Source organism: Gavialis gangeticus, unplaced genomic scaffold (assembly GCF_001723915.1).
Source record: "Gavialis gangeticus isolate Ggan-Ray unplaced genomic scaffold, GavGan_comp1, whole genome shotgun sequence".
Lineage (NCBI taxonomy): Eukaryota > Metazoa > Chordata > Crocodylia > Gavialidae > Gavialis > Gavialis gangeticus.
Window position 1 is genome coordinate 57,910,636 of NW_017729022.1, and position 19,942 is coordinate 57,930,577.

Genomic DNA, 19,942 nt, shown 5'->3' on the forward strand with positions numbered 1-19,942 from the left:
ATATTCACGAAAATTATATTAAGCAGTGATGACTCTTTGGTTTCTTTTTTGGACAGGACAAGGACCTAAAGCAGTACATGGATGATTGTGGTAACATCATGAGTATGCACAATGTAAAAGTGAGTGTTTTGATAACTTTGCTTTTTTTCAGAATTTTTTTTCTGATCATGTAGAAGTTACTTTCTACATTTTAAGGTTTTAAAATTTGTTTTCCACTTGAGGATTAAAAAAACCCACGTGCTTCTTTGCATCTTTGGGCCTATTTTATTTTAATGGGAAGTTGGATCAAGCCCTTAGGTCAGTTTAGCTTGGTTTTGAATCCTGAACAACAGAGATATCAAGCCAATTATTTTGCTGAATAGGGCTTTCATTCACTTATAACTTTCTCTTTTATAGAGGAAATTAGATCACTCTAGCTAGAATTACTGCACATTTGTCTGCTATTTATTTTTGCTCTTCTTGAAATAGGAAAATAAAATGTACAAGTGCTGCTCTCATCTGACTTCCCAGAGTTTCCCACTGGTGTTTGTTGTATTCATTTGTTAAGACAAGATTGTAAATTCTTTGTGACTTAAGTTCCCTTGTAATATACTTGTGTAGCACCTAGACCAGGGATGGGCAAAATATGGCCTGTGGACCTGATGTGGCCTGCCAGCTGATTGTATCTAGCCTGTGGGCAGGAGGTCATGAACTCAAGGGATCTGGCCTGCAGGCAGCTGGAAGCTCCAGCTTTGGCCACTGGATGGTGTTGGGTGGGCCGACCTGTTTTCACCACACCAGGTGGGAGGGCAGGACTGCTGGCAACATCAGCTGTGGAACTGCGCAAATGCCCCATTCCCCACCCAGACCCGCCAGCTGTTTCTACAGCTGATGCCAACACCCACCCAGGGCTGCTTCCAGCACATTAGGTGGGGGGCGACATAAACTGTGGATGTGGCCAGCAGGTGAGGATCGGGGCATGCTACAGCTCCGGACAGGGTGGGGGTTGGGGCATGCTTCAGTTCTGGGTGGGGTAGGAATCAGAGTGCGCTGCAGCTCCAAGCAGTGTGATCAGGTGGTGTGGAAATAGGGGTGAGAAAGAGAGAGAAGAGTGGCCTTCAAGGGGATACTGAAACTTATGTGGCCCTCCAGCCAAAATAATTGCTACCCCTGACTTAAAGGGGTAGAGGGTTGAGTGCTACCAAAGTAGCTCTGGACTTCCAGTTCAAATCATGTGGCTTAGATGAAGTACCTGTAATTTATGGTGGGCTCCAGTTACGAGTACTGCCTGTCAGATATTTTGTTATTCAACAATTTTCACCCCGTGCCTCGTGCTTGAAATGTTAGAATTAAGGAAAAAGAATATTCATGTCTTCCTTTATTTGGACATGTAGTTGATCAGAGGAAACTCTTATTAAGCCAGAACTCTGCTTTAAATCTGTACATGTGGCTGGGCCTCATGGTGAACCATGAGAACTAATCCTTTATTTCATCACAGACAATAGAGTTAATAGAAGGCAAAACAGATTATCAACAAACTCATAATAACTTCAAGATAGATAAAAGACTCCCTTTTAATTTCAGTCCTGATAAATGGGACGTCCCTTTGCTAGACAATGATGCTAGAGATTTATCTGGGATGGAGTGCATTGCCCACCTGCCCTTCAGATGTTTTTTCAGCACTCCAGCAGAATGTATAGTGATGGACATTTGTCAGTAACATGCTACAAAAACAAACCAGGGTACTCGGTCTTCTCCTATATGTAACAAAGCAATCAAGTTGTAGAACTGACACTGCCTACATGCTGCTACTCTTCAGCCCCGCACCTAATACAAGTCAGCAATGAGTTGGTAGTTTTTCTGAGAAGGCAAAATCTTTAAACGGCTATGAGCAGTGTCAGCACTGAGTCCATATTCTGCCAGTGGAGGTATCTGTTAATAGATTTGTTTCCACCAGATCTAGTGCAAAATGTCTGAATTTTCCTGCTCAGACAAACATGAGCCCAGGTTCCACTTCTTGGTACAGTGAACTTGAGTAAAAAATTGACTGAATATGAAAACTTTCTTTCACATATCAGTATTCTTTGGATCTTCCTGATTTCTTATACATTTTGGCCACCTTCACACTTACCCTTCTTACAACATAAAAGGTTTAAATGTATGTACAATTGCCATGGAACTAGCTACGTTTGTGACTGCTGTTTCATCGCAGAGATTAAAGAGATAACTCATCATGTTGCACAATGTTATCCGCTTCTGGCTATAACTCTTGCACATTAAAGCTTGCTCAAGCAAAATCTTTAGTCTATTTCCAGTGTTCCAGTTTCTGGGATCTGCACAGCTACAATAAGGAGAAAGACTCTTACAACTGTAAAGCATTAATATAGCATGAATAATGGGGTGCGTCCAGATGAGAGCACACGTGCATTTCCCCAGGGAAAATAGCAGCAGCACATATTTGTGAGGTTGCTGTTTGTCCCCAGGGAATGTCCCTGCATGCGTGCTCTGGCGCAGAGGAAATTGCCCTGGGTGCTGGCCCCAGCAGCCTTACCTGGGATCCTGGAGGCCTCCCAGAGCTCCAGCAGCAGCAGTCTGGGCACATGGACCCTGGCCAACAGTCAGACCATGACTCTGTCTGACCAGGCTACAGTTTTGGGCAACTTGCTGCTGCTGCCACATGTGCTACTCCGCTTTCTGTTGATGCACTTTAATTTTTTATACCAGGATTTGCCGGTATCTAAATTTGGCTCCATGCTGTAAATATGCAGTGTGGAGAACCAAACTGTGTGCGTAGAGTGCATTTTGCACCAACTCAGAAGCCTGTGAGGCTCCGTAAAGCACCCATGCACACTCATGTGGACACCCCCAGAGAGCTGAAAGGGACTTCATGTAGGCCAACCTCCTCCGCAAATGCAAGCCTTGTTATTCCTGAGCCATTCCTGGCTGTTTATTGAAAACCTCTAGTAAAGGACACTCTGCAGCTTCCAAGGCAGCTTGCTCCATTTTCTTGTTGTTAGTGGAGGAAGTTTTTCCCCAGCTTTTACTTAAGTCTGTTTTGCTGCAGTTCAAACGAGTTGCCTATCATGATCCAGATTTGTCTGTGACTTCTAGTACCATATATTAGAGAGCAGTGCTCCTGTCTCTGTTTAACTGATTTTCTTAGCGCTCATTCCTACAATCCTGAAAACACTGCTTGCCAGTCACCCACAATGGAATCAAAATCTTCATTGATTTTTTTTTCTAAGAAAAATGGTTATTTATTGTAACAGGGCAGTTTGCTCCTTGAAGGGTCAGTTGAAAGGCCATCCTGCTCAATTAGCAGTCCTACCTTGAAAACTAACAAGTAATTTTAAAATGAAATGAGTGGCTTAACTGAGTAGAAGGTTCAGGTATGACCATGGCTGTTGCAGTAGTCCTTGAAGTAGAGGGCTGATAGTGTTAGCCCAGGATGGACAGAGGTATTGTTATGTATGTTTTGACTAGTTTTATACTGACGAAACAAATTGTGATGGGATGCAAAAAAGGCTTAGATTGGGACAGTGAGACTATTCTGTGCTGGGAAACCACCTCAGCTGCTTTACGTGGAAGGACACAGCCATTTACACTTGCCTTACAATTGTGGTTCTTTAAGGTGTTGCACTCAATGTTGATCCCATGACCTAACTCTCCCCCACAGCTTTCAGATTCCCCACCTAATGTGGGCCTTGGGTTGTGAGAGTTGGGAGCAGCTGGGACCCTGCCCTCAGTTCTATGCAATTCATATAGGAGCTTGAGGAGGTACAGGATGTGGCCCCAGTGGATATTGCTATCCAAAAGATTTTAATCTTATGTGTAAAGGGCTTGTGCATGTGGGACCTTTGTGACTTCCCAGGTCACTGAGTCAGTCCCCCGCTCTTGCAGGCAACCAGACCATAGAATCCCTTGCATAACTTAAATCACTTCCATCTAAAGGCAGTTAGGTCTCTGCCCCATTGCTTCCACTAAAAGGCTTGATCCACACTAACTGTTATATATCAAAGAAGCACATTTACTGAAGGGTCAGTTACAGTTGTCTTATGCACTGAGATGACGTGTCTGTCTCCAAGGAAGAGTGCTTCCTACATCACTTGAGGTGCCTTTAGTGGCCACCTGACTGCCAGCCCTGGGACAGCTGCTAAGAATAAACCTCACCCATCTTTTGGTTTATATGTGCCGAAGGCTGGCAGTTATGTAGATTAAATGGCTCAAGAGGTCCCAGTTTGTGCAGCTCAGAACAGCAGAACACAGCTCTCAAGCTCTCTCATCCCTGAAGAGCTTGATGGGTATTGAAACACTTGCTCAGGATCCCTCTAAGTTAGCACTAGCTAATTGTTGGGCTTGGGCACACATGGACAAGGTGTGATTAAGCAGGGCTTGTTTTCTTGATTGTGTTAAGGAGGAAGGCAGTATAAATGTATGCTTATAGTCATGTAACAATATGGGTGTGAGTAGGTGGTGCAAGGCATATTGCTGCATAACCTGCATTTTTAACGAAGGTGATCCCAGTTCCTCTGGTTCTAGGGCAGATAAATCCCATTATCATACAAGCAAGATAAGATACAATAGATGTAAACTGCAGTGCAAGTGTGTCTGTGTTATGTGAAGAATGTACTGGTGCTGTCATCTGCTACAAAAATAATTTGCCATGATAAAAATGTTTATAACAGTTTCCCAGTGTATCTCCAAAGGTTGTGGACAAATGTACCTTTAACCACATTAAAAGCAGAGAAAGAACATGTCCGCTGTTACAACTGTTATGTCTGTATGCTCCTGTAGCAACAGAAGTCAATTAAATCATTGTGATGTTTACCCTTGATTCATTCCGGATGAAGTTGGAGCAGTTTTGCTACATTTTTATCAGTAGAGAAGTATGCAGATGTAACTGTTACAGTGTAACAGCAGGTATCACTATAATTTGATGCCTATAATTATAGTCTCTCTATACCAAAAGTGCCTAATTCACAACGAATCAGCTCTACAGAAGTATCTTTTCTGTATTTCCAGATCAGGTACCTGCTGTCCACTGTAGCTAGCCAGAAGCGTCAAGGGTGGGTCCCTCCCTTACCCCCATACATATGCGGGGGTAATTGTAGAGCAGTAATTATTCATAAAATTCCATAGTGCACCGAGCAAGCTGCTTAACACTAGACTTTTTTCATTGTGCAGCTGCTCTTTATGTAAAGCACTAATACTCATTAACATGTAGCTGCTGGTTGTGATTTGCCAGCTTGAAGGAACAGGAAAAAGTAGAGCATGACTGCATTTTCATTGAGTTATGCAAAGGAAAAAGGCCAGAATTAGACTGGAAACTATAATGTTAGATAATGATACTAATATTCCCCATTGATAGTTCTTTGATTGCTGATGTTTAGAGGTAAAATCAAATTGCATCTTCTGGTTTTCTCCTTAGAATAAAATAATTGCCTTAGCTTTGCACAGTGGAATAGAAGAACAGAGTTACATTTAAAAAGAGATCTAGGGCAGAAGGAAAGGTCAGATTGGTCAGAGAGCATGTGTGAAAAAGCATTAGCGTCGTTAGGTATGCTAGTAAATGCTTATTTAAACAGCTCCTTGATTCTCTTCTGTGAAAAAATAAATCTCTCTTGAGATCTTTGAGTTAAGTGTTGCATTATAATGTTATATTATCTGGGTGGCATAAATAGGCCTTACATCTGTAAACAATAGTTATGATATTCAGAATACATTAGCATGGTAAAGTGACTTGCTATTTAAGAAGGCTTTTGTCTCACTTGCAATAGAGCAACATAATTGCTCTTCAGTGGCCAAAAACCTGCTCTTGTGGCCAGTGTAACATGCAGCATTGTACATTTATCCATTAACCTTTTTAAACATCTAATTTGTATTAATGTTTTCTTTGTTAGCTCTTTTTATATCAGATTCTGCGGGGTTTGGCATACTGTCATAGGCGGAAGGTGCTACATCGAGACCTTAAGCCACAGAATCTACTCATTAATGAGAAAGGAGAGCTAAAGCTAGCAGACTTTGGTATGGACTGAAATTCTTGCTTTATTTAATGTTTTCTTTGAGTTACAGTGTTAAGAAAACCTTGGAAATTAAGGTATTTTATCTGGGATTCTGCAAGATTGCGAGTGCATTTGTTCACATAGGGAACAGAAAGCTAACCACTGAAAGCACATAATGACATCACTCCTTTGTGTATCTTCAGACTGTAAATGAAGCCAAGATAGTGTTGTTCTGACTAGCTTTATTTCGCTGGCAAGATCCTGCCTTTGTTGTTATTCCTCGTTTACCGAGAAATGGGAAAACCATACTTTATCAATAGACAAGCTCCCTTCTGCCACTGGAGTTTGTGACAGCTCTGATACCTTTAGTGTACTGTATCCCTGATCTATCCCTGAAAATGGAAACTCCTGGGAAAAAAAAACATTTGGTGTGAATGCCCCTGTTAGCCAAGCCCCTGGGAGCAGTTAGTACATGTGTTTAAAGTTATGGGAATATTTTTGTTTTTTCAGACTTGTCATTTGACTTTTTGAAAGTCATCTAGCTACTTCTGTTTGCTTCACTTCCCTTAGTTAACAGTTCTGTTGTTTAACTGCACTGGGTTTTTGTTTGTTTCCAGCTAAACACTTCCTTAAACATCGAGAGTTTATTCTGTGCCTTATGTTAGCCACTCTATTATGCTTTCCTCCATCTTTTCCCCTCTGACACTTGAATTAATTATCTTAATATTAAGAGAGTTGGGGAGGAGGGTACATAAACAATGTATTTGGTTATATTAACTCTCACAGCCATTTGAATATGTTCTATTTGCCATTCCAGTTTTGCATATCATTTTTTTTGTAGCCTTCTCCCCACTCAGAGCTGACAATGGCTGCTTTATACTCTTTCAGTTGATATTTTAAATTAAGGAACTTTTTCCTATCTGATATGTCACCACATATGTCCACTTCCAATTGTTGTGGTTGTTTTTTTAATTTGTCCCAGGTAACTTATACCATGTTTTCAGAATGAAGTGGTTTGGTTATAACTCAGTCTTTCCTTCTCTTCCTTTGCCCCCCCTCCCATGCATTCTCAGCAGTGGCAGCCATTATTAATGCATTTTTGAACAGTAATCAAGCATTTCTAAGACCAACTTTCCATATGTAGGATATGATAAGAATTCTACCCTTCACATTTTTATGGTTTTCTCTAGATATTGATTAGTGCTGTATGAATTTAGTGTTGGACATCAAGTAATATTCCACAAACCACTGTTTAACCACTGATGGTTCATCTGGAAAGGCAAATGGCCAGGGGTTAAACGCAGTTATATATTTGTGCTGCAGACAGACTGGTTTCTGTTTCTTGAACTGGAATACAAATTTTGGCTGATACAGGTGGTTCATGGTCATCAAAATGGGAACAAATGTCCACGGAGAATGTACAAAGTTAAGATTTAAGAATAACTTTATTGCTGTTTTTGCAGCTGGTACTACAGTCTTTATAGGACAGATAGCTGCCTTCAGCATAGGGCCCAAGAAAGGCCAATAAATTAATCTTGCAGTTGTCCGATAGATCACTATTGTGTTGTCTAGGAAGGAGTGTTACCTACCTCCTGAATTGCCAAGCAACTAGGGCCTTTTTAAGCTATTGATATTTGAAGGGTATAGCTAGATGGAACAATTATCATTATAAGCTGTTCCAACATGTCATGCCAGCTTAAGCAGAGTTAAACCACTGGAACCTGGTTATATATAACTATCTAGAGATCAGCTAGATGAGAACTTTCAGCTGTATGTATTCATATGTTGATGTCAAAATGTTTCTATACAAAGTTAGAACAGTGTATCCTATCATCTGGGTTCTCATTGTTTGAGTAGACTTGACTTTTGAATGATTCGGTAGTTTAAAATGCTATGCTTAAGTAATACAAAATAATTCACATTACAGAATGACTGCACAGTTGCAGTACTGAATATATAACTCTAACTTGACATGATAGTATTGTATTGTATCAGTCCATTATAATGTAATGTTCCTTCTTAGTCTTGTTTGAACCCTTTTTAAATAATTTAGAATAAACTATCATTCAAGCGTTGTGCCAAGAATTCATTTATAGTCTGTTGTCTGGGTTCATAAACCATTCTTCTGTTATAATTTACAGTATCTTTCTGTATTGTATTTTCAAGATTCTAAAGAGAAAATCAATTTTTGCAAACCAAAAGGATTTAAAATAAGGAAAAGTATACTAAGCACCATCATAACTCACATTGGCCAAGATACTCTATACTCAGGAAAAAAATGCTTACCTCATATTCTATCACAATATAAAAAGCACAGTATTATTGCTTTCAAAGTTAAGGTTGTTGTGTTGTGAATGGCCAGTGTTATTCCATTCATGTAGAAAATCTTTGTTTTGCATCCCTTAAAACTGGTTGGCTAAAAAAAAACAACAACAAAAAGAAGCAGAAACAAAAGTGTGTAGAAGTAAACATGATTAGGGGAATTGCATAACTACATTTTGTTATTTTTATGAAGGTTTGGCTAGAGCAAAGTCTGTTCCTACAAAGACCTACTCCAATGAAGTTGTCACATTATGGTACAGGCCACCTGATGTTCTTCTTGGATCTTCAGAATATTCAACTCAAATTGATATGTGGTATGTTTAGTTTTGTAATTTTAATTTTTGCTCCTAGTTAAGTTGAAGTATTATACCTGTCTGCTAATTCCTGTAACTCAGTATTATTGTATCACTACTCAGAAACTTCAGATGATTTCTATAGGGTTACATTTAAGATATGCAGTCAGTGGGAGTATTGTTCCTACTTTCTGAAGGCTAATGAAAGTACCTTAGGCTTCTGCATGGGAGGGGGGAAGAGACATAGCCTTTCTTATGTTTCTGCTGACTAAAATGCCCAGCAGCGATACTGAATATTTACATCTATTGTGATATGGTTGTATTATATTGATTAAAAATTTACTTCAGATGTCAAGTTTACCAGTCATTCCCTGGCTTTGTGTGTACATTTTGCTTAATCTAGGTATTGCATAGGTTTTGTTCAGTAATTGTCAGCTCTTGATTTTACTTTAAATCTCTTATAATGTTTGCAACAGAGAAATATGGTTAATGGCAAAGCTGAACATTTAGAGAGTTTATTTTTCACTAATTTATCTTTCTTTTTTCTTTGTGTTCATAAAGGGGTGTTGGATGCATATTTTTCGAAATGGCTTCAGGAAGACCTCTCTTTCCTGGTTCAACTGTTGAAGATGAATTGCACTTAATTTTTAGACTCCTTGGTAAATTTAATATTTTTAATAGTAACATTACTCTTCTGAAAATTAATTTTTTACTATAAAGGACAAGTCTTCTCTTTAATGAGGGGAAGTTATTTTGCATTAGATGTAGCTGAATGAAGATATATAAACATACTGTTGCTTATTTTGTACACAATTGAATCTGTACAGCAAAACTAATTGACAAAAATTTTTCTCTTCTCTATTTTATATTACAAGGTCAAATTCTAATTTCTGAGCTGTATTTATAATATAATCTGTATGGATTTGGTTTCTTCTTTGAATACAGGGACTCCATGTCAAGAAACATGGCCAGGAATCTCTTCCAATGATGAGTTTAGGAACTACAACTTTCCCAAATACAAACCACAGCCTCTAATCAACCATGCACCAAGGTAATTATGATTCATTATTAAAACTTTTGTACCTGCAGTGGCTACATGCATTTGTCCATGTGAATAAGTTTCTATATGTACTTCACTGGTATATGTTAAATTACGTCCTTTAAAAGATCACTCGTCTTTCTGTAAACTGATATTAATGGCTTCTGGCCGAGATTATTAATGTGAAATATACCATCAATGAATATCCGATAGCTTTTCTTGCTACTGTCAAGGAAAATGAGATTCAGTTGCTAATACCTACCTAAAGGAATATTTGTACAGCCAAGTACGTAGGGCTATGTCAGGCAATAGAGAAACAATCCAAGGGTTAGGCTATTTTTGTCCATTGATTTGTCATTTGTAGCTTATACAAACTATGCATTTACAGCAAGTCTTTGAGATATTGGGATGTGCTGTATCCAGGTTCTCTCTCTCTCTCTCTCTCTCTCACACACTCACACACACTCACACACACACACACTTTCTTTAATTCTTAATAATTTTTTTGTTTTGAGATCAGTATCATTTTATGCAATTGACAGCATTTTAACTTTGCCTTTATGAATCTTTCCTTTTTTTTTGTTATTTTTAGGCTAGACTCCGAAGGAATTGAATTGATAGCAAAGTTTCTTCAAGTAAGATGCCTTTTATGTTTTAAAATTTTAAAAATCCGTATTTGTGGTTTCTTAATAAGTTGTTAAAACCACCAAATCAATCTATACAGAACTGTACAATGGATAATGGGTTAATCGTGGGTGGCTAAACAAATGACAGATTCCAAAAATTTGGGGACTGAGGTCTGACTAGTTTCATTTTTCTCTTCCATGCTTTTATAAAGTAATTTTTAAATCCAGATGGGTAATTCTCACACGGATTGGTTGTTAAAGCTGACCTTAGAAGACTTACACTTGATAAATGTAAAGAATATAAATAATTAATGAGTCAGACTAAAGCCTTAGAGAAATTGAATGTATAAGGAGAACATTTAGGTAACAAATTACCATTCCATATAGGTTATGCATATGGCTTTGCATGTACAAATTTCACTAATGTCTGTGGCTGTGAATATACTGTTTAGACTGTGTCCCTGAGTTCAGGGAGCAAACTGGATTGCATGTGCAGCATCATGGGAAGCTATTTTAGGAGTAAGCTGAGTTCTTAAGTTAGGTTGCTGAAGGGTCCGTTCCAAGTTGTTAGTTCTAAGGCGGGAGGTTATAAACTGCCTGCTGTGTAAAACAGTGGGCAGATATTATTCCTATTTAGTTACAGCCTGTAACTCAAAAATCTATACCAGCCTGTTCCTGGTTTTTTCATCTGCATATACTGAACAGATAGTATTTGGTGCCCGTGCTTGAAGATTTTTCTTGCTTGCTCAACAAATTTTCTTGGTGAAGTAAACACTTCCTTGTTGTTGTTGTTTAAAAATATTACAAAGAAAATCTGGTGACCACACTGTTGTAGATTAAGAAAATAATAATCAGGGCTCCTGATTTTCTCTGTTTAAAAATAAAAAATTCTCTGATTAAAAACCCCCCCAAACCTGCGTTTTAATTCACTGATTAAACCCCAAATCCTCACCAGTAGCCCTGCACCAGCTGTGTCACCATGGAGTATAACATGACACTGCCAGCAGCACAAGTAATAGACCATGGGGAGCCATGCTGCCCTCACCTCCTCCAGCTGCTTGTGCGCTGGGCCAGGAGGGGGAGTGGAATGGGGAGCAGTGTGGATGGCCTGAGGGGAGCGGTACCTGTAGCTAGGCCATGGTGGTGGTTTAGAGTCCCAGCCTGAAAGTGAAAAAAGCAGTGGCTTGTGGCAGGAGGAAGTGAAGAGAACGCGCCCTCTCCCCGCCCCCCCAGTCCGTTACTTCTCACGCTAGTGGTGGCGTGGTGCGGCCTTACTCCATGGGAGCACAGTTGGCACAGAGATCCTGGCAGCGATTTGCAGTGGTGGCAGCACCAGCAAGTCTTGCTGCCCTACTCTGCCCTCCCCTGCCAAGTCCCACCCACTAGGCTGCTAAGGCAGCCCAGTGCCAGTCCAGTCAGGCTGCAGCCCCATGCCTCGCTGTGGGCACACACATCTGGTGGATGTGTGGCCCCCACGCCCGTCTAAGGCCTCGCCTATGGCACGTGAGCCTTCCCCAGGAGTGCACACAGCAGTGGGGAGCCAGCCCCATTCCCACTCTCCCCCCCACCCCCTCACAAGCTGCTGTGGTTCCCCCCTGCTCCCTGGCTGGGCCCTAGGGCTGTGGACTTCCACACCACTCTTGGGCCCTGCACGCTGCCCCAGCTAGGAAGTCCCACCTGCCTCACTCTCTCCCTCACTATGCGGGCTCAGCGTGAGTCGCCACCACTGCCTCAATCTGCACCCCCCACCCTCCCCTATGTGTCACCTGTGCCCCCCACACACTGACTTGCCTGCAGGAAGTTGGGGGAGATGCTTTCTACCACACTGTCTAGGGCTGTATTGCTGGCTCTGTGCACGTGTGCACATGCACGTGGTGCCCTCTGCATCTGTTCAGCTTTTTCCCACTCCCCCCAGCCCCAAGCAGCCCCTTACAGGCTGGAACTCTGCTAGCCTGCAAGGGGAATCCTGCGTTTTACTCCTTTAAAAGAGAAAATCCATGTTTTTCTGTGGCAAAGGGAAAACCCAGATCCCTGATAATAAGTGTCATACTGGGTCAGACTAGTGGTCCATCCCTGACTTGTCTTCAACAATGGCAAAAGTAGATGCTTTAGAGCAGGGGTTTTCAACCTTCTTTAGTCTAAGTGTACCTGGTGGCCGAATGCCAAGGTGGGGGGGTGGGAAGGAATAGCATGCGGTCGAATCCCGAGCTGGGGGTGGGTGGCATGCAGCCGGACATGGAGCAGGGAGGCAGGGACAGGCCACCACTGCCTCCCACGAGCAGGGCTAGGGCGAGGCGGGGTGAGGGCAGCGGTGGCCACCATGTGCAAGCTTCTCCGCCCTGCAGAGGGGTGCCGCTGCCCTCATCCCACCCCAGCCGTGCTCCTGGGAGGCAGCAGCGCTCCATCCCTGCCCACCCGTGCATACCTCGTAGGGCCAGTCCAAGTACCCCCAGGGGTACGCATACCCCTGGTTGACAACCCCTGCTTTAGAGGGAGAACATTGAACAACGTACATCTAGAGTAATCTATTCCCTATTCGTTACCCTTCCAATTGTGTACCATCGTTAGGTTAGAGATGCCAGAGCAACATCTCCAAGTGTTCTGTGTAGGATATTGTATGAAATTCCTTTTCACAGAAAGGAATAATGCATCTGGATAAAGCATAATGTCTTCATTTGCGACTTTTTTTTAAATCTTCATGCATAAGAGAAGATGTCATCGCACCTCATGACTGATACTGGCATGTGAAATAACCAGATGTCAATCTTTTGGTTACTGTCACTAGAAAGCGTGTAAGAAAATTACATTATATTTTTTATATAATCCATGTCAGACAGGCAAAAATAAGAGTCGTACAAGGTTTTTAAAATGTCAATAAGTTCATAATGCTGGCCTCAGTAACATGTTAGCATACGTGAATAAAATTCAGGAAAAGTCCCATTTTGGTGGGAATGATCTAATAAAACTGCTTTTTCTTAAGGATAGGTCACTGGGATGCAAAAAACTATCTAAAAAATACTCCTTTTGTTTTAACAGTATGAATCTAAAAAAAGAATTTCAGCAGAAGAAGCCATGAAACATGCATACTTCAGAAGTCTTGGAACAAGGATACATACTTTACCTGAAAGTAAGAAGAATAAAATAGCAGTGTACCATCTTGTGGAATTAAAAAAAAATAGTTATCACGAACTAGCGTGAAGCATGATCTGTGGTTGAACTCTAAATATGACACAGATCTTTTGAAACAGGACCTTCATCTTTAAACAGACTGAAAAATGTTCCATCACAAGATGGTTAACTTTCTTAAACAAAACTCAAAGACTCATCTGATACATAAGTGCAAAATACAGTGGTTTTAATATTTGCACAAGGTGTCGAAGATGCTTATATGTGCTTAGCAGAGAAGCATCTATTCTAATAAGCAGTTGGACAAAATTCTTTTGGCAATAAAAAAAATGTTAAAAAATATGGGTTAGGCTTTCATGAAATGAAATGGAATGGAAAATGTAATATGAATTAGCTGAGTGGTTTTGGCTAAAATATTTTTTTCAGGGAAGATTTGTAACACTGGTGGTGTGGTTCTTCCCCAAGATTTGATGCATCAAATTTCAGTTTGTAACTTTTGGCTAGGGAGATTTGAACCACATCTTGCCCTATGTTATTTACTTGATACGTGTATATAGGTATATGTATGCGTCAGTTATAGGAAAAATTGACAGCACTTCCTCAGAATATTTTGTTGTTTATTGTGTGTATAGGCACACGCACACTTAGTAAAAATACACTAAGTAGTAGAGTATTCTGAGGGAATTTTGTCAATCTTTCCTAATAAGTGATACTGTTCCTCTCTGAATCATTAACTGGAGCAGGTTTAACCATGTGGATACAAATTAATCTTATTTTCTTGTTACAGGTGTCTCAATATTCAGTCTGAAAGAGATTCAGTTGCAGAAAGACCCTGGCTTTCGAAATTCCTCTTACCCTGAGACAGGTATAGAAACATGAATATTTTTTTCTCGTGGTCGCGCTGTGCAAGAGCACTATACACGGAAAAGTATTGTGTTAATGATGAATTGGCATGAATGAACACGGGCAAATATTGGGAAACTTCCCACTCCATTTCCTTCCCCCCAGCCCTCCTCAGAGGCTTTGGGGGCCCATAACCACCTTGGCTGTTTGCAGACATCAGAAAAAACAAAACAAAACTGTGCTTTACTACAAGAAGCAGCATGTTATTTTAACCTGGCTCTGCAGCATCTGTTTAGGTTGGGCACTTCAGCGGGGCTTTTTGGCAATTAAATAGCTGATTGAATCAGCTATTAAATAAAAGTGCCCAAAAAAGCCTCACTAAAGCATCCAATCTATATAGTTGTTGTGTGAGCTGAGTCCAGCTAATGCACTGCATCTTCTGGGCATGCACTGGGCTCGGTGCAGGAGCACACTGGGTTTAAAGTGTGATTTTGGGGGATTTTGTTGCTTTTTTTTTTTTTTTTTTTAATGCCTGCAAGTGGCCTTTAACTACTGCCTTCCATCTCCTTTCACCTTGTCATATCTTTACTTATCACTTCCAGATCATCTTTTACGTTATCTTCCCATTCTTGCTTTGGTCTGCCTTGTACCCTGTACCTCAGCTTCCAAGATCTGCTTCACATGCCTTCTCTCATCAGTTCTCACAATATGCCCTGCCTACTTGAGTGCAGCTCTGTGCCACTGCCCAGGTCACATCTGCAGAACCATTGCATCCCCCCACTAGTAAAGTACACCCCATCAGCTCTGCACTACTGCATGCCCCTGGCACTGCAGACTGGCCAGAGATCTGTGCTGCTCTGGGTAGTGGCATGGAGCTGTGCTCAAGTGGCAGGTCAGAGCTCTGGCCAGTAAGCAGTGCTAGGGGCATGTGGCAGTGCAAAGCCAAGGGCATATGGTGACACAGCCTTGTTTGGGTGGTGGCATGAAGCTGGGGGGCTGCCCCCCCATAGTCTGTATCTGCACTGCATATGACCTTGGCTTCAGGTCCATGCTGCTGGCCAAGCTTTGTGCTGCCACCTGGCCAGAGCTGTGTCACCGCACACCCTTGGCTCCTTGCTGATGAATGACCCTGGCTCTGTGCTGCCTGAACGTGGATCCAGGCAGCCGCATGGCTCTGGCTTCTTGCTGGTTCACGGTCTCAGTGTTTAGTCCTGCTGACATGAGAGCAAGCCCAACTCTAGAATCAAATACTGAAGAAGTTGGGCTTGCTCTCATGTCAGCAAAAGTAAATACATGATCTCGTCCAGAAATAAATCTCAGTATCACAGGAAGATAAAGATAGGGAATGGCAATGTGGGAAAGGTAGAGAAGTTTAAATATTAAGGAACAATAATCACTAGGACAATCAAATAGCTGAAGAAATCAAAGTGAGAATTTATAGCACTGATATTTGCCTCTTGCATTTGGATAAAATAATGTCATCAAAGAAAACTGTAAGAAACCTTAAAATCCATCTTTATAGTAAAGTTGCTCGACCTGTCTTTTATATAGATGGGAATCCTGGATGCGGAAGAAGGCTGCGAGTGTTTGAAAACAAAGTGCTATTTGCTCAGGTTGTGCTAAAATCCCTGCAGAGTCAAATCTGGATTTTTCATATCCAGCTTGTTCATGACCCATTTGGTTCACAGCAGGCAGCTGAATTAATCATGAGCTGCTCATCTTATTGTTGTACCTGCACTGCTTTTCTCATCAGCTGGAGCTCATCAGCAGTCTTGCACAGCTGATTGGAGAAGTAGCACCCTTTCAAATAAAAGCAAAGAGCTGGGGCAGCTTAGTGGTCCTGTACAGCTGTTTGCTGCAGCTAAATGTGCTCCCATCTCGCTCACAAATCCTCATCTTAACAGGGGGAAAAAAGCCTAACCCTATCGAGAAACTGGGTTCTGCTGTACATTAGACATACAGAGAAATGTGTTACTAGAGATAGGCAAAATAGCATGGAAAATGTCTGCAATCCAAAATGGTCAGTATCTGAATGCTGGATGTCTTACCTGGTTTTCAGCAGAAGAAACACCAAGACATCACATCAAAGGACAGTGAATGCTGTGGGCTGCAGCAGCAGTAAAGTGAATCTGTGATTAGGTAAAACAGGAAGGGACGTGTTAAATATGTGGACACATGTAACAATTGAACTGCTCCAGTATGTGACTGATTGGGAACTGGTTTGCAGTTGTCATGGGTCAGGGTGTAGGCACATGTACCATGCTCTAGCATTCCAGGTAGAACTGTCACCTATTAGGCACTGAAGTGTTGTGGCTCTGAAATCATAAGATGGGAGTGAGCACCCAATCCGGCATGCCTTGTGATTGGCAAATGGAGGAGAAAAAGTGATTGCACTGATGCTTTGAGGGGTCTCACTGAGTGGGTGGCCTGTGTTTGGGCGCACGCTTTTAGAGGGAGATGGCAGGATGATGTGGGGCCACAGTTGAGTAAGGAGTGAAGATACTTCTGGTTATTAGGAAGATAGCTTTGATTGAAAAAGGAGTGCAGGGGAACACATGATAAATAATGCCAATAAAAGGGGGGGAAAGGAGACAATATAATTCTGGCCACATACCAAAGTAACCAGTGTTTGGGGGTGCGGAACAGTGTGGTTTAGGACAGCGTTTCTCAACGCCAAGGTTGTGACCCAAAAGTGGGTCACAAGCATATGAGAAGGTTGCAAACAAACTTTAAAAATGGATAAACAAACTTTACAAAACGGGTTCTCCTGTAAAGGATAAAAATGTTTGAAACTGTGGCTTTTCCTTTGCAGGCTGGCAGAGGGGCTGCTTGGGGCCCCCATTCCCCACATACACCCCACCCTGCCCCACATATTGGGGGGCTGGGGTGGAGGCAGTAGGTTGAGAGTGAGGGGTACTGGGTCGGGACTGGTCATTGACGTTTACAAATAAGTTCTGGTACAAAAAAGGTTGAGAACCACTGATTTAGGAGAGCTAGAAGTTCACAGTAAATCAGTTCAAAAGAGTACTTGATTTTCCTAGTAGACTTTCAAACTCTTTCTCTGTTCTAGGAGTCTTAAAACAGGTTTTGCAGACTTGTAAGACTGGCTGCTTCAGGTTTAAACTGCATTTAAACCAGCTCAGATGTTACATGTGTCCATACTGTATGTAGGTAACTATCCTGATGTAGAAAGTGTGGGTGGCATGCAGTAAACATGTGCCTGTTTGTAACGAACTTAAATCTTCTGTTTCAGGACATGGGAAGAACAGAAGGCAGAGCATGCTTTTTTAAAGCTGGCGATACAGATTCAAGCCCAAGCCTATCTTTATCAATCAAGGACTCAGATCTGAAGGCAGTTCTTTCTTTTGGTGGACTTGGAATCTGTTTGTCTGCACTGTTCTCTTCACAGTGGAGTCTTTTTATTTCCAACCTGCAGATTATGTTTTTATATTTGTTGTCACAGTGTGACAATTTTTTGTACAGTTGGTTTTAAGGTCTCCTCTGCCATTAGAGCCAGTAGGTTACAGCTGTTTATGTAACTGTAGCTGCAATTTTTGTGCAGGACTGAGAAACACAGTGCATTATTTATTGCGGAATCATTGCTGCTAAATAACTACTGTCTGTATAGTTAACACAACAGTTCAATGCCTGAAGAAGTTGCAATGGCTTTATAATATGTGAATGCATCTGTTTCTCTTCATAAACTGTTTTACTGCTGCAGTTTTTTGTATTTTTAAACTGCAGTGTTTCCTGGAATGTAAACATAGCTTTGCTTGACTATAGGTGAACCATCTTTAACGCTCTAAGTTCATGGCACTTAATTCCTTATTTAACATTGGAAATACAGTAGTTGACGTATTATGAAGCATATGATGTTTTTCAAAAGCACCTGGTGAGAGAGTTGATTCAAACAAGTGAATGGTTAGTTATTATTTGCATTTTAATCTTGTATCTGTTACTGGTAAATTAAAGCACAGAGACTGAATGATCAGTTTTGTCAGGATTCCTCCGATACAAGATATTTGCATGTGATTGTGCATCTCTTTCCAGATGCAACAAGGTTCTTTACCTTCTTTTTAACATAATTAGGAATATGAATAGCAAAAAATCAATTACGTGCATCTCTGTTTTACTTTCAGAACTGAGCTTTGATTTTATTTTTTTTCTTTACAAAATAACAGGATGACTTAATTACAAGAGCATGGGAACAATGTCATATTTTTCCCCTCTTGTGGATTTCTCATTACTACATTATTCACTTGAAATCAACTGGAAAGATGCAAGTTCATACTTGATAAGAACTCAGTATACATTACAGACCTTTTGAAAATGGGAACTTAGAGGGTTTTTAAGATCTTAGATGTTATCTGTTTACCAACGATAGTAAACATGTTACTACTACGCTTATGCATCTCAGTGAGTATCATAAGTACACCCTTGGTGATGGTAACAGTATTTTTAAGCATTTGTGTTCACCTTTATGAACTTATTTGTTTAGTGCATCTTAAAAGAGACTGTAAATCTTTTATTGGTATATTTTGAAATGGTCATGTAAATCTTTGGCTGGTATATCATGAAAATAGTCATAGATAACTTAATTTTTTTTTTCCTGACATTCACTGTAAAACATTCAGGGGTCCTATCATTTCTGTTCAGGAAATCTTGTAGTTTATTGTTATTTAACAGTATTAAGTGAATTTTTGTATATTTCATTTTAACTTTATTTGTGAATAGTGATTGTGGCATGTTTGGGGGTGTTTTATTAATATTTCATGATACTGGTAAATTGAACTGGGACTTTTTTATTTTCTGAAAAGAGAGAAGTTCATGTGTTATAGTGAATCTTGGACCACTACCGCTTTTCAGCATTTGTAAGCCGGTTTTACGTTACAGAAACCCTTATAGACCTAACAAAACTGCTGTTATTTCTAACTGACAGACCTGTATTAATATTGTACTTTTGAAAGTATAAATATTATGTGGAATTCCTTGGTTTTGTTTTGAAGTTTATAACAACAAGGCTCTGTGTTAAAACACAAATTTGGTGATCTAGTTTTCAAGACATTACATTTTTTAATCGGCTCTATATGTTGCAGGAGTGACTGATCTTAAATTTGCCCTGTTTGTGACTCATATAACACTGAAGTAGTAGCAGCAGCAAAGACCTGACTTTTGTGCACCTGATACTGTAGGTGTATTAAATTTGGCATGTTCCGTGAATGTCAGTAATTGTTGCATCAAAAATCAAGAGCATGATACATTCTTCGGATGGATGGATGTTGTTTCCACTCGTATCAGTGGAAGAGCTGCGCCTATGTCCTAAGGCTAAATATGCCCTTGGGGAAGAAGTGAAAGATTGATCCTAAAGAATTGTTTAGACTTTTGTACATACAGTACTGGAACCTGAGCGTTGTGACAAACTTTGTGGGCCTGGGAGGGGAGCTGAAATGTCAATGTTAAGATGCAGGTACCAAAAAATCTAGTTCTTCATATAAGAAGTAGAGATATAGAGCACAATGCTCATGAATACAATAGAAACTGTTTAATATTTTATATTGTGTACTAATTGCAAATATAAGAAGAAAACAAAATGTGGCATTCTTTGATGATTCAAGGGACTTTCTATGAACATTTTACCAGTAAAATGATGTATGTATAAAAGTGTAGAAAGCTCTTTATAGAAGAGCCAACTGCAGCTCCATGGTTAAAGAT

The 19,942-nt window shown here is 40.6% G+C and overlaps 1 protein-coding gene across 1 annotated transcript in view; it reads left to right on the forward strand.

Annotated features, from left to right (window-relative positions):
• The window catches only part of CDK17 (cyclin dependent kinase 17), a 184,850-nt gene extending 165,568 nt beyond the window's left edge, over positions 1–19,282 (forward strand). The window contains exons 9-17 of the mRNA XM_019515050.1: positions 57–119; positions 5,880–6,003; positions 8,497–8,617; positions 9,158–9,255; positions 9,542–9,647; positions 10,228–10,270; positions 13,298–13,388; positions 14,175–14,252; positions 17,484–19,282. Of these exons, the coding sequence (XP_019370595.1) occupies positions 57–119; positions 5,880–6,003; positions 8,497–8,617; positions 9,158–9,255; positions 9,542–9,647; positions 10,228–10,270; positions 13,298–13,388; positions 14,175–14,252; positions 17,484–17,521 (762 nt within the window). The 3' untranslated portion in view covers positions 17,522–19,282. The remainder of the gene's footprint in view (positions 1–56; positions 120–5,879; positions 6,004–8,496; positions 8,618–9,157; positions 9,256–9,541; positions 9,648–10,227; positions 10,271–13,297; positions 13,389–14,174; positions 14,253–17,483) is intronic.
• The last annotated feature ends 660 nt before the right edge of the window (positions 19,283–19,942 follow it).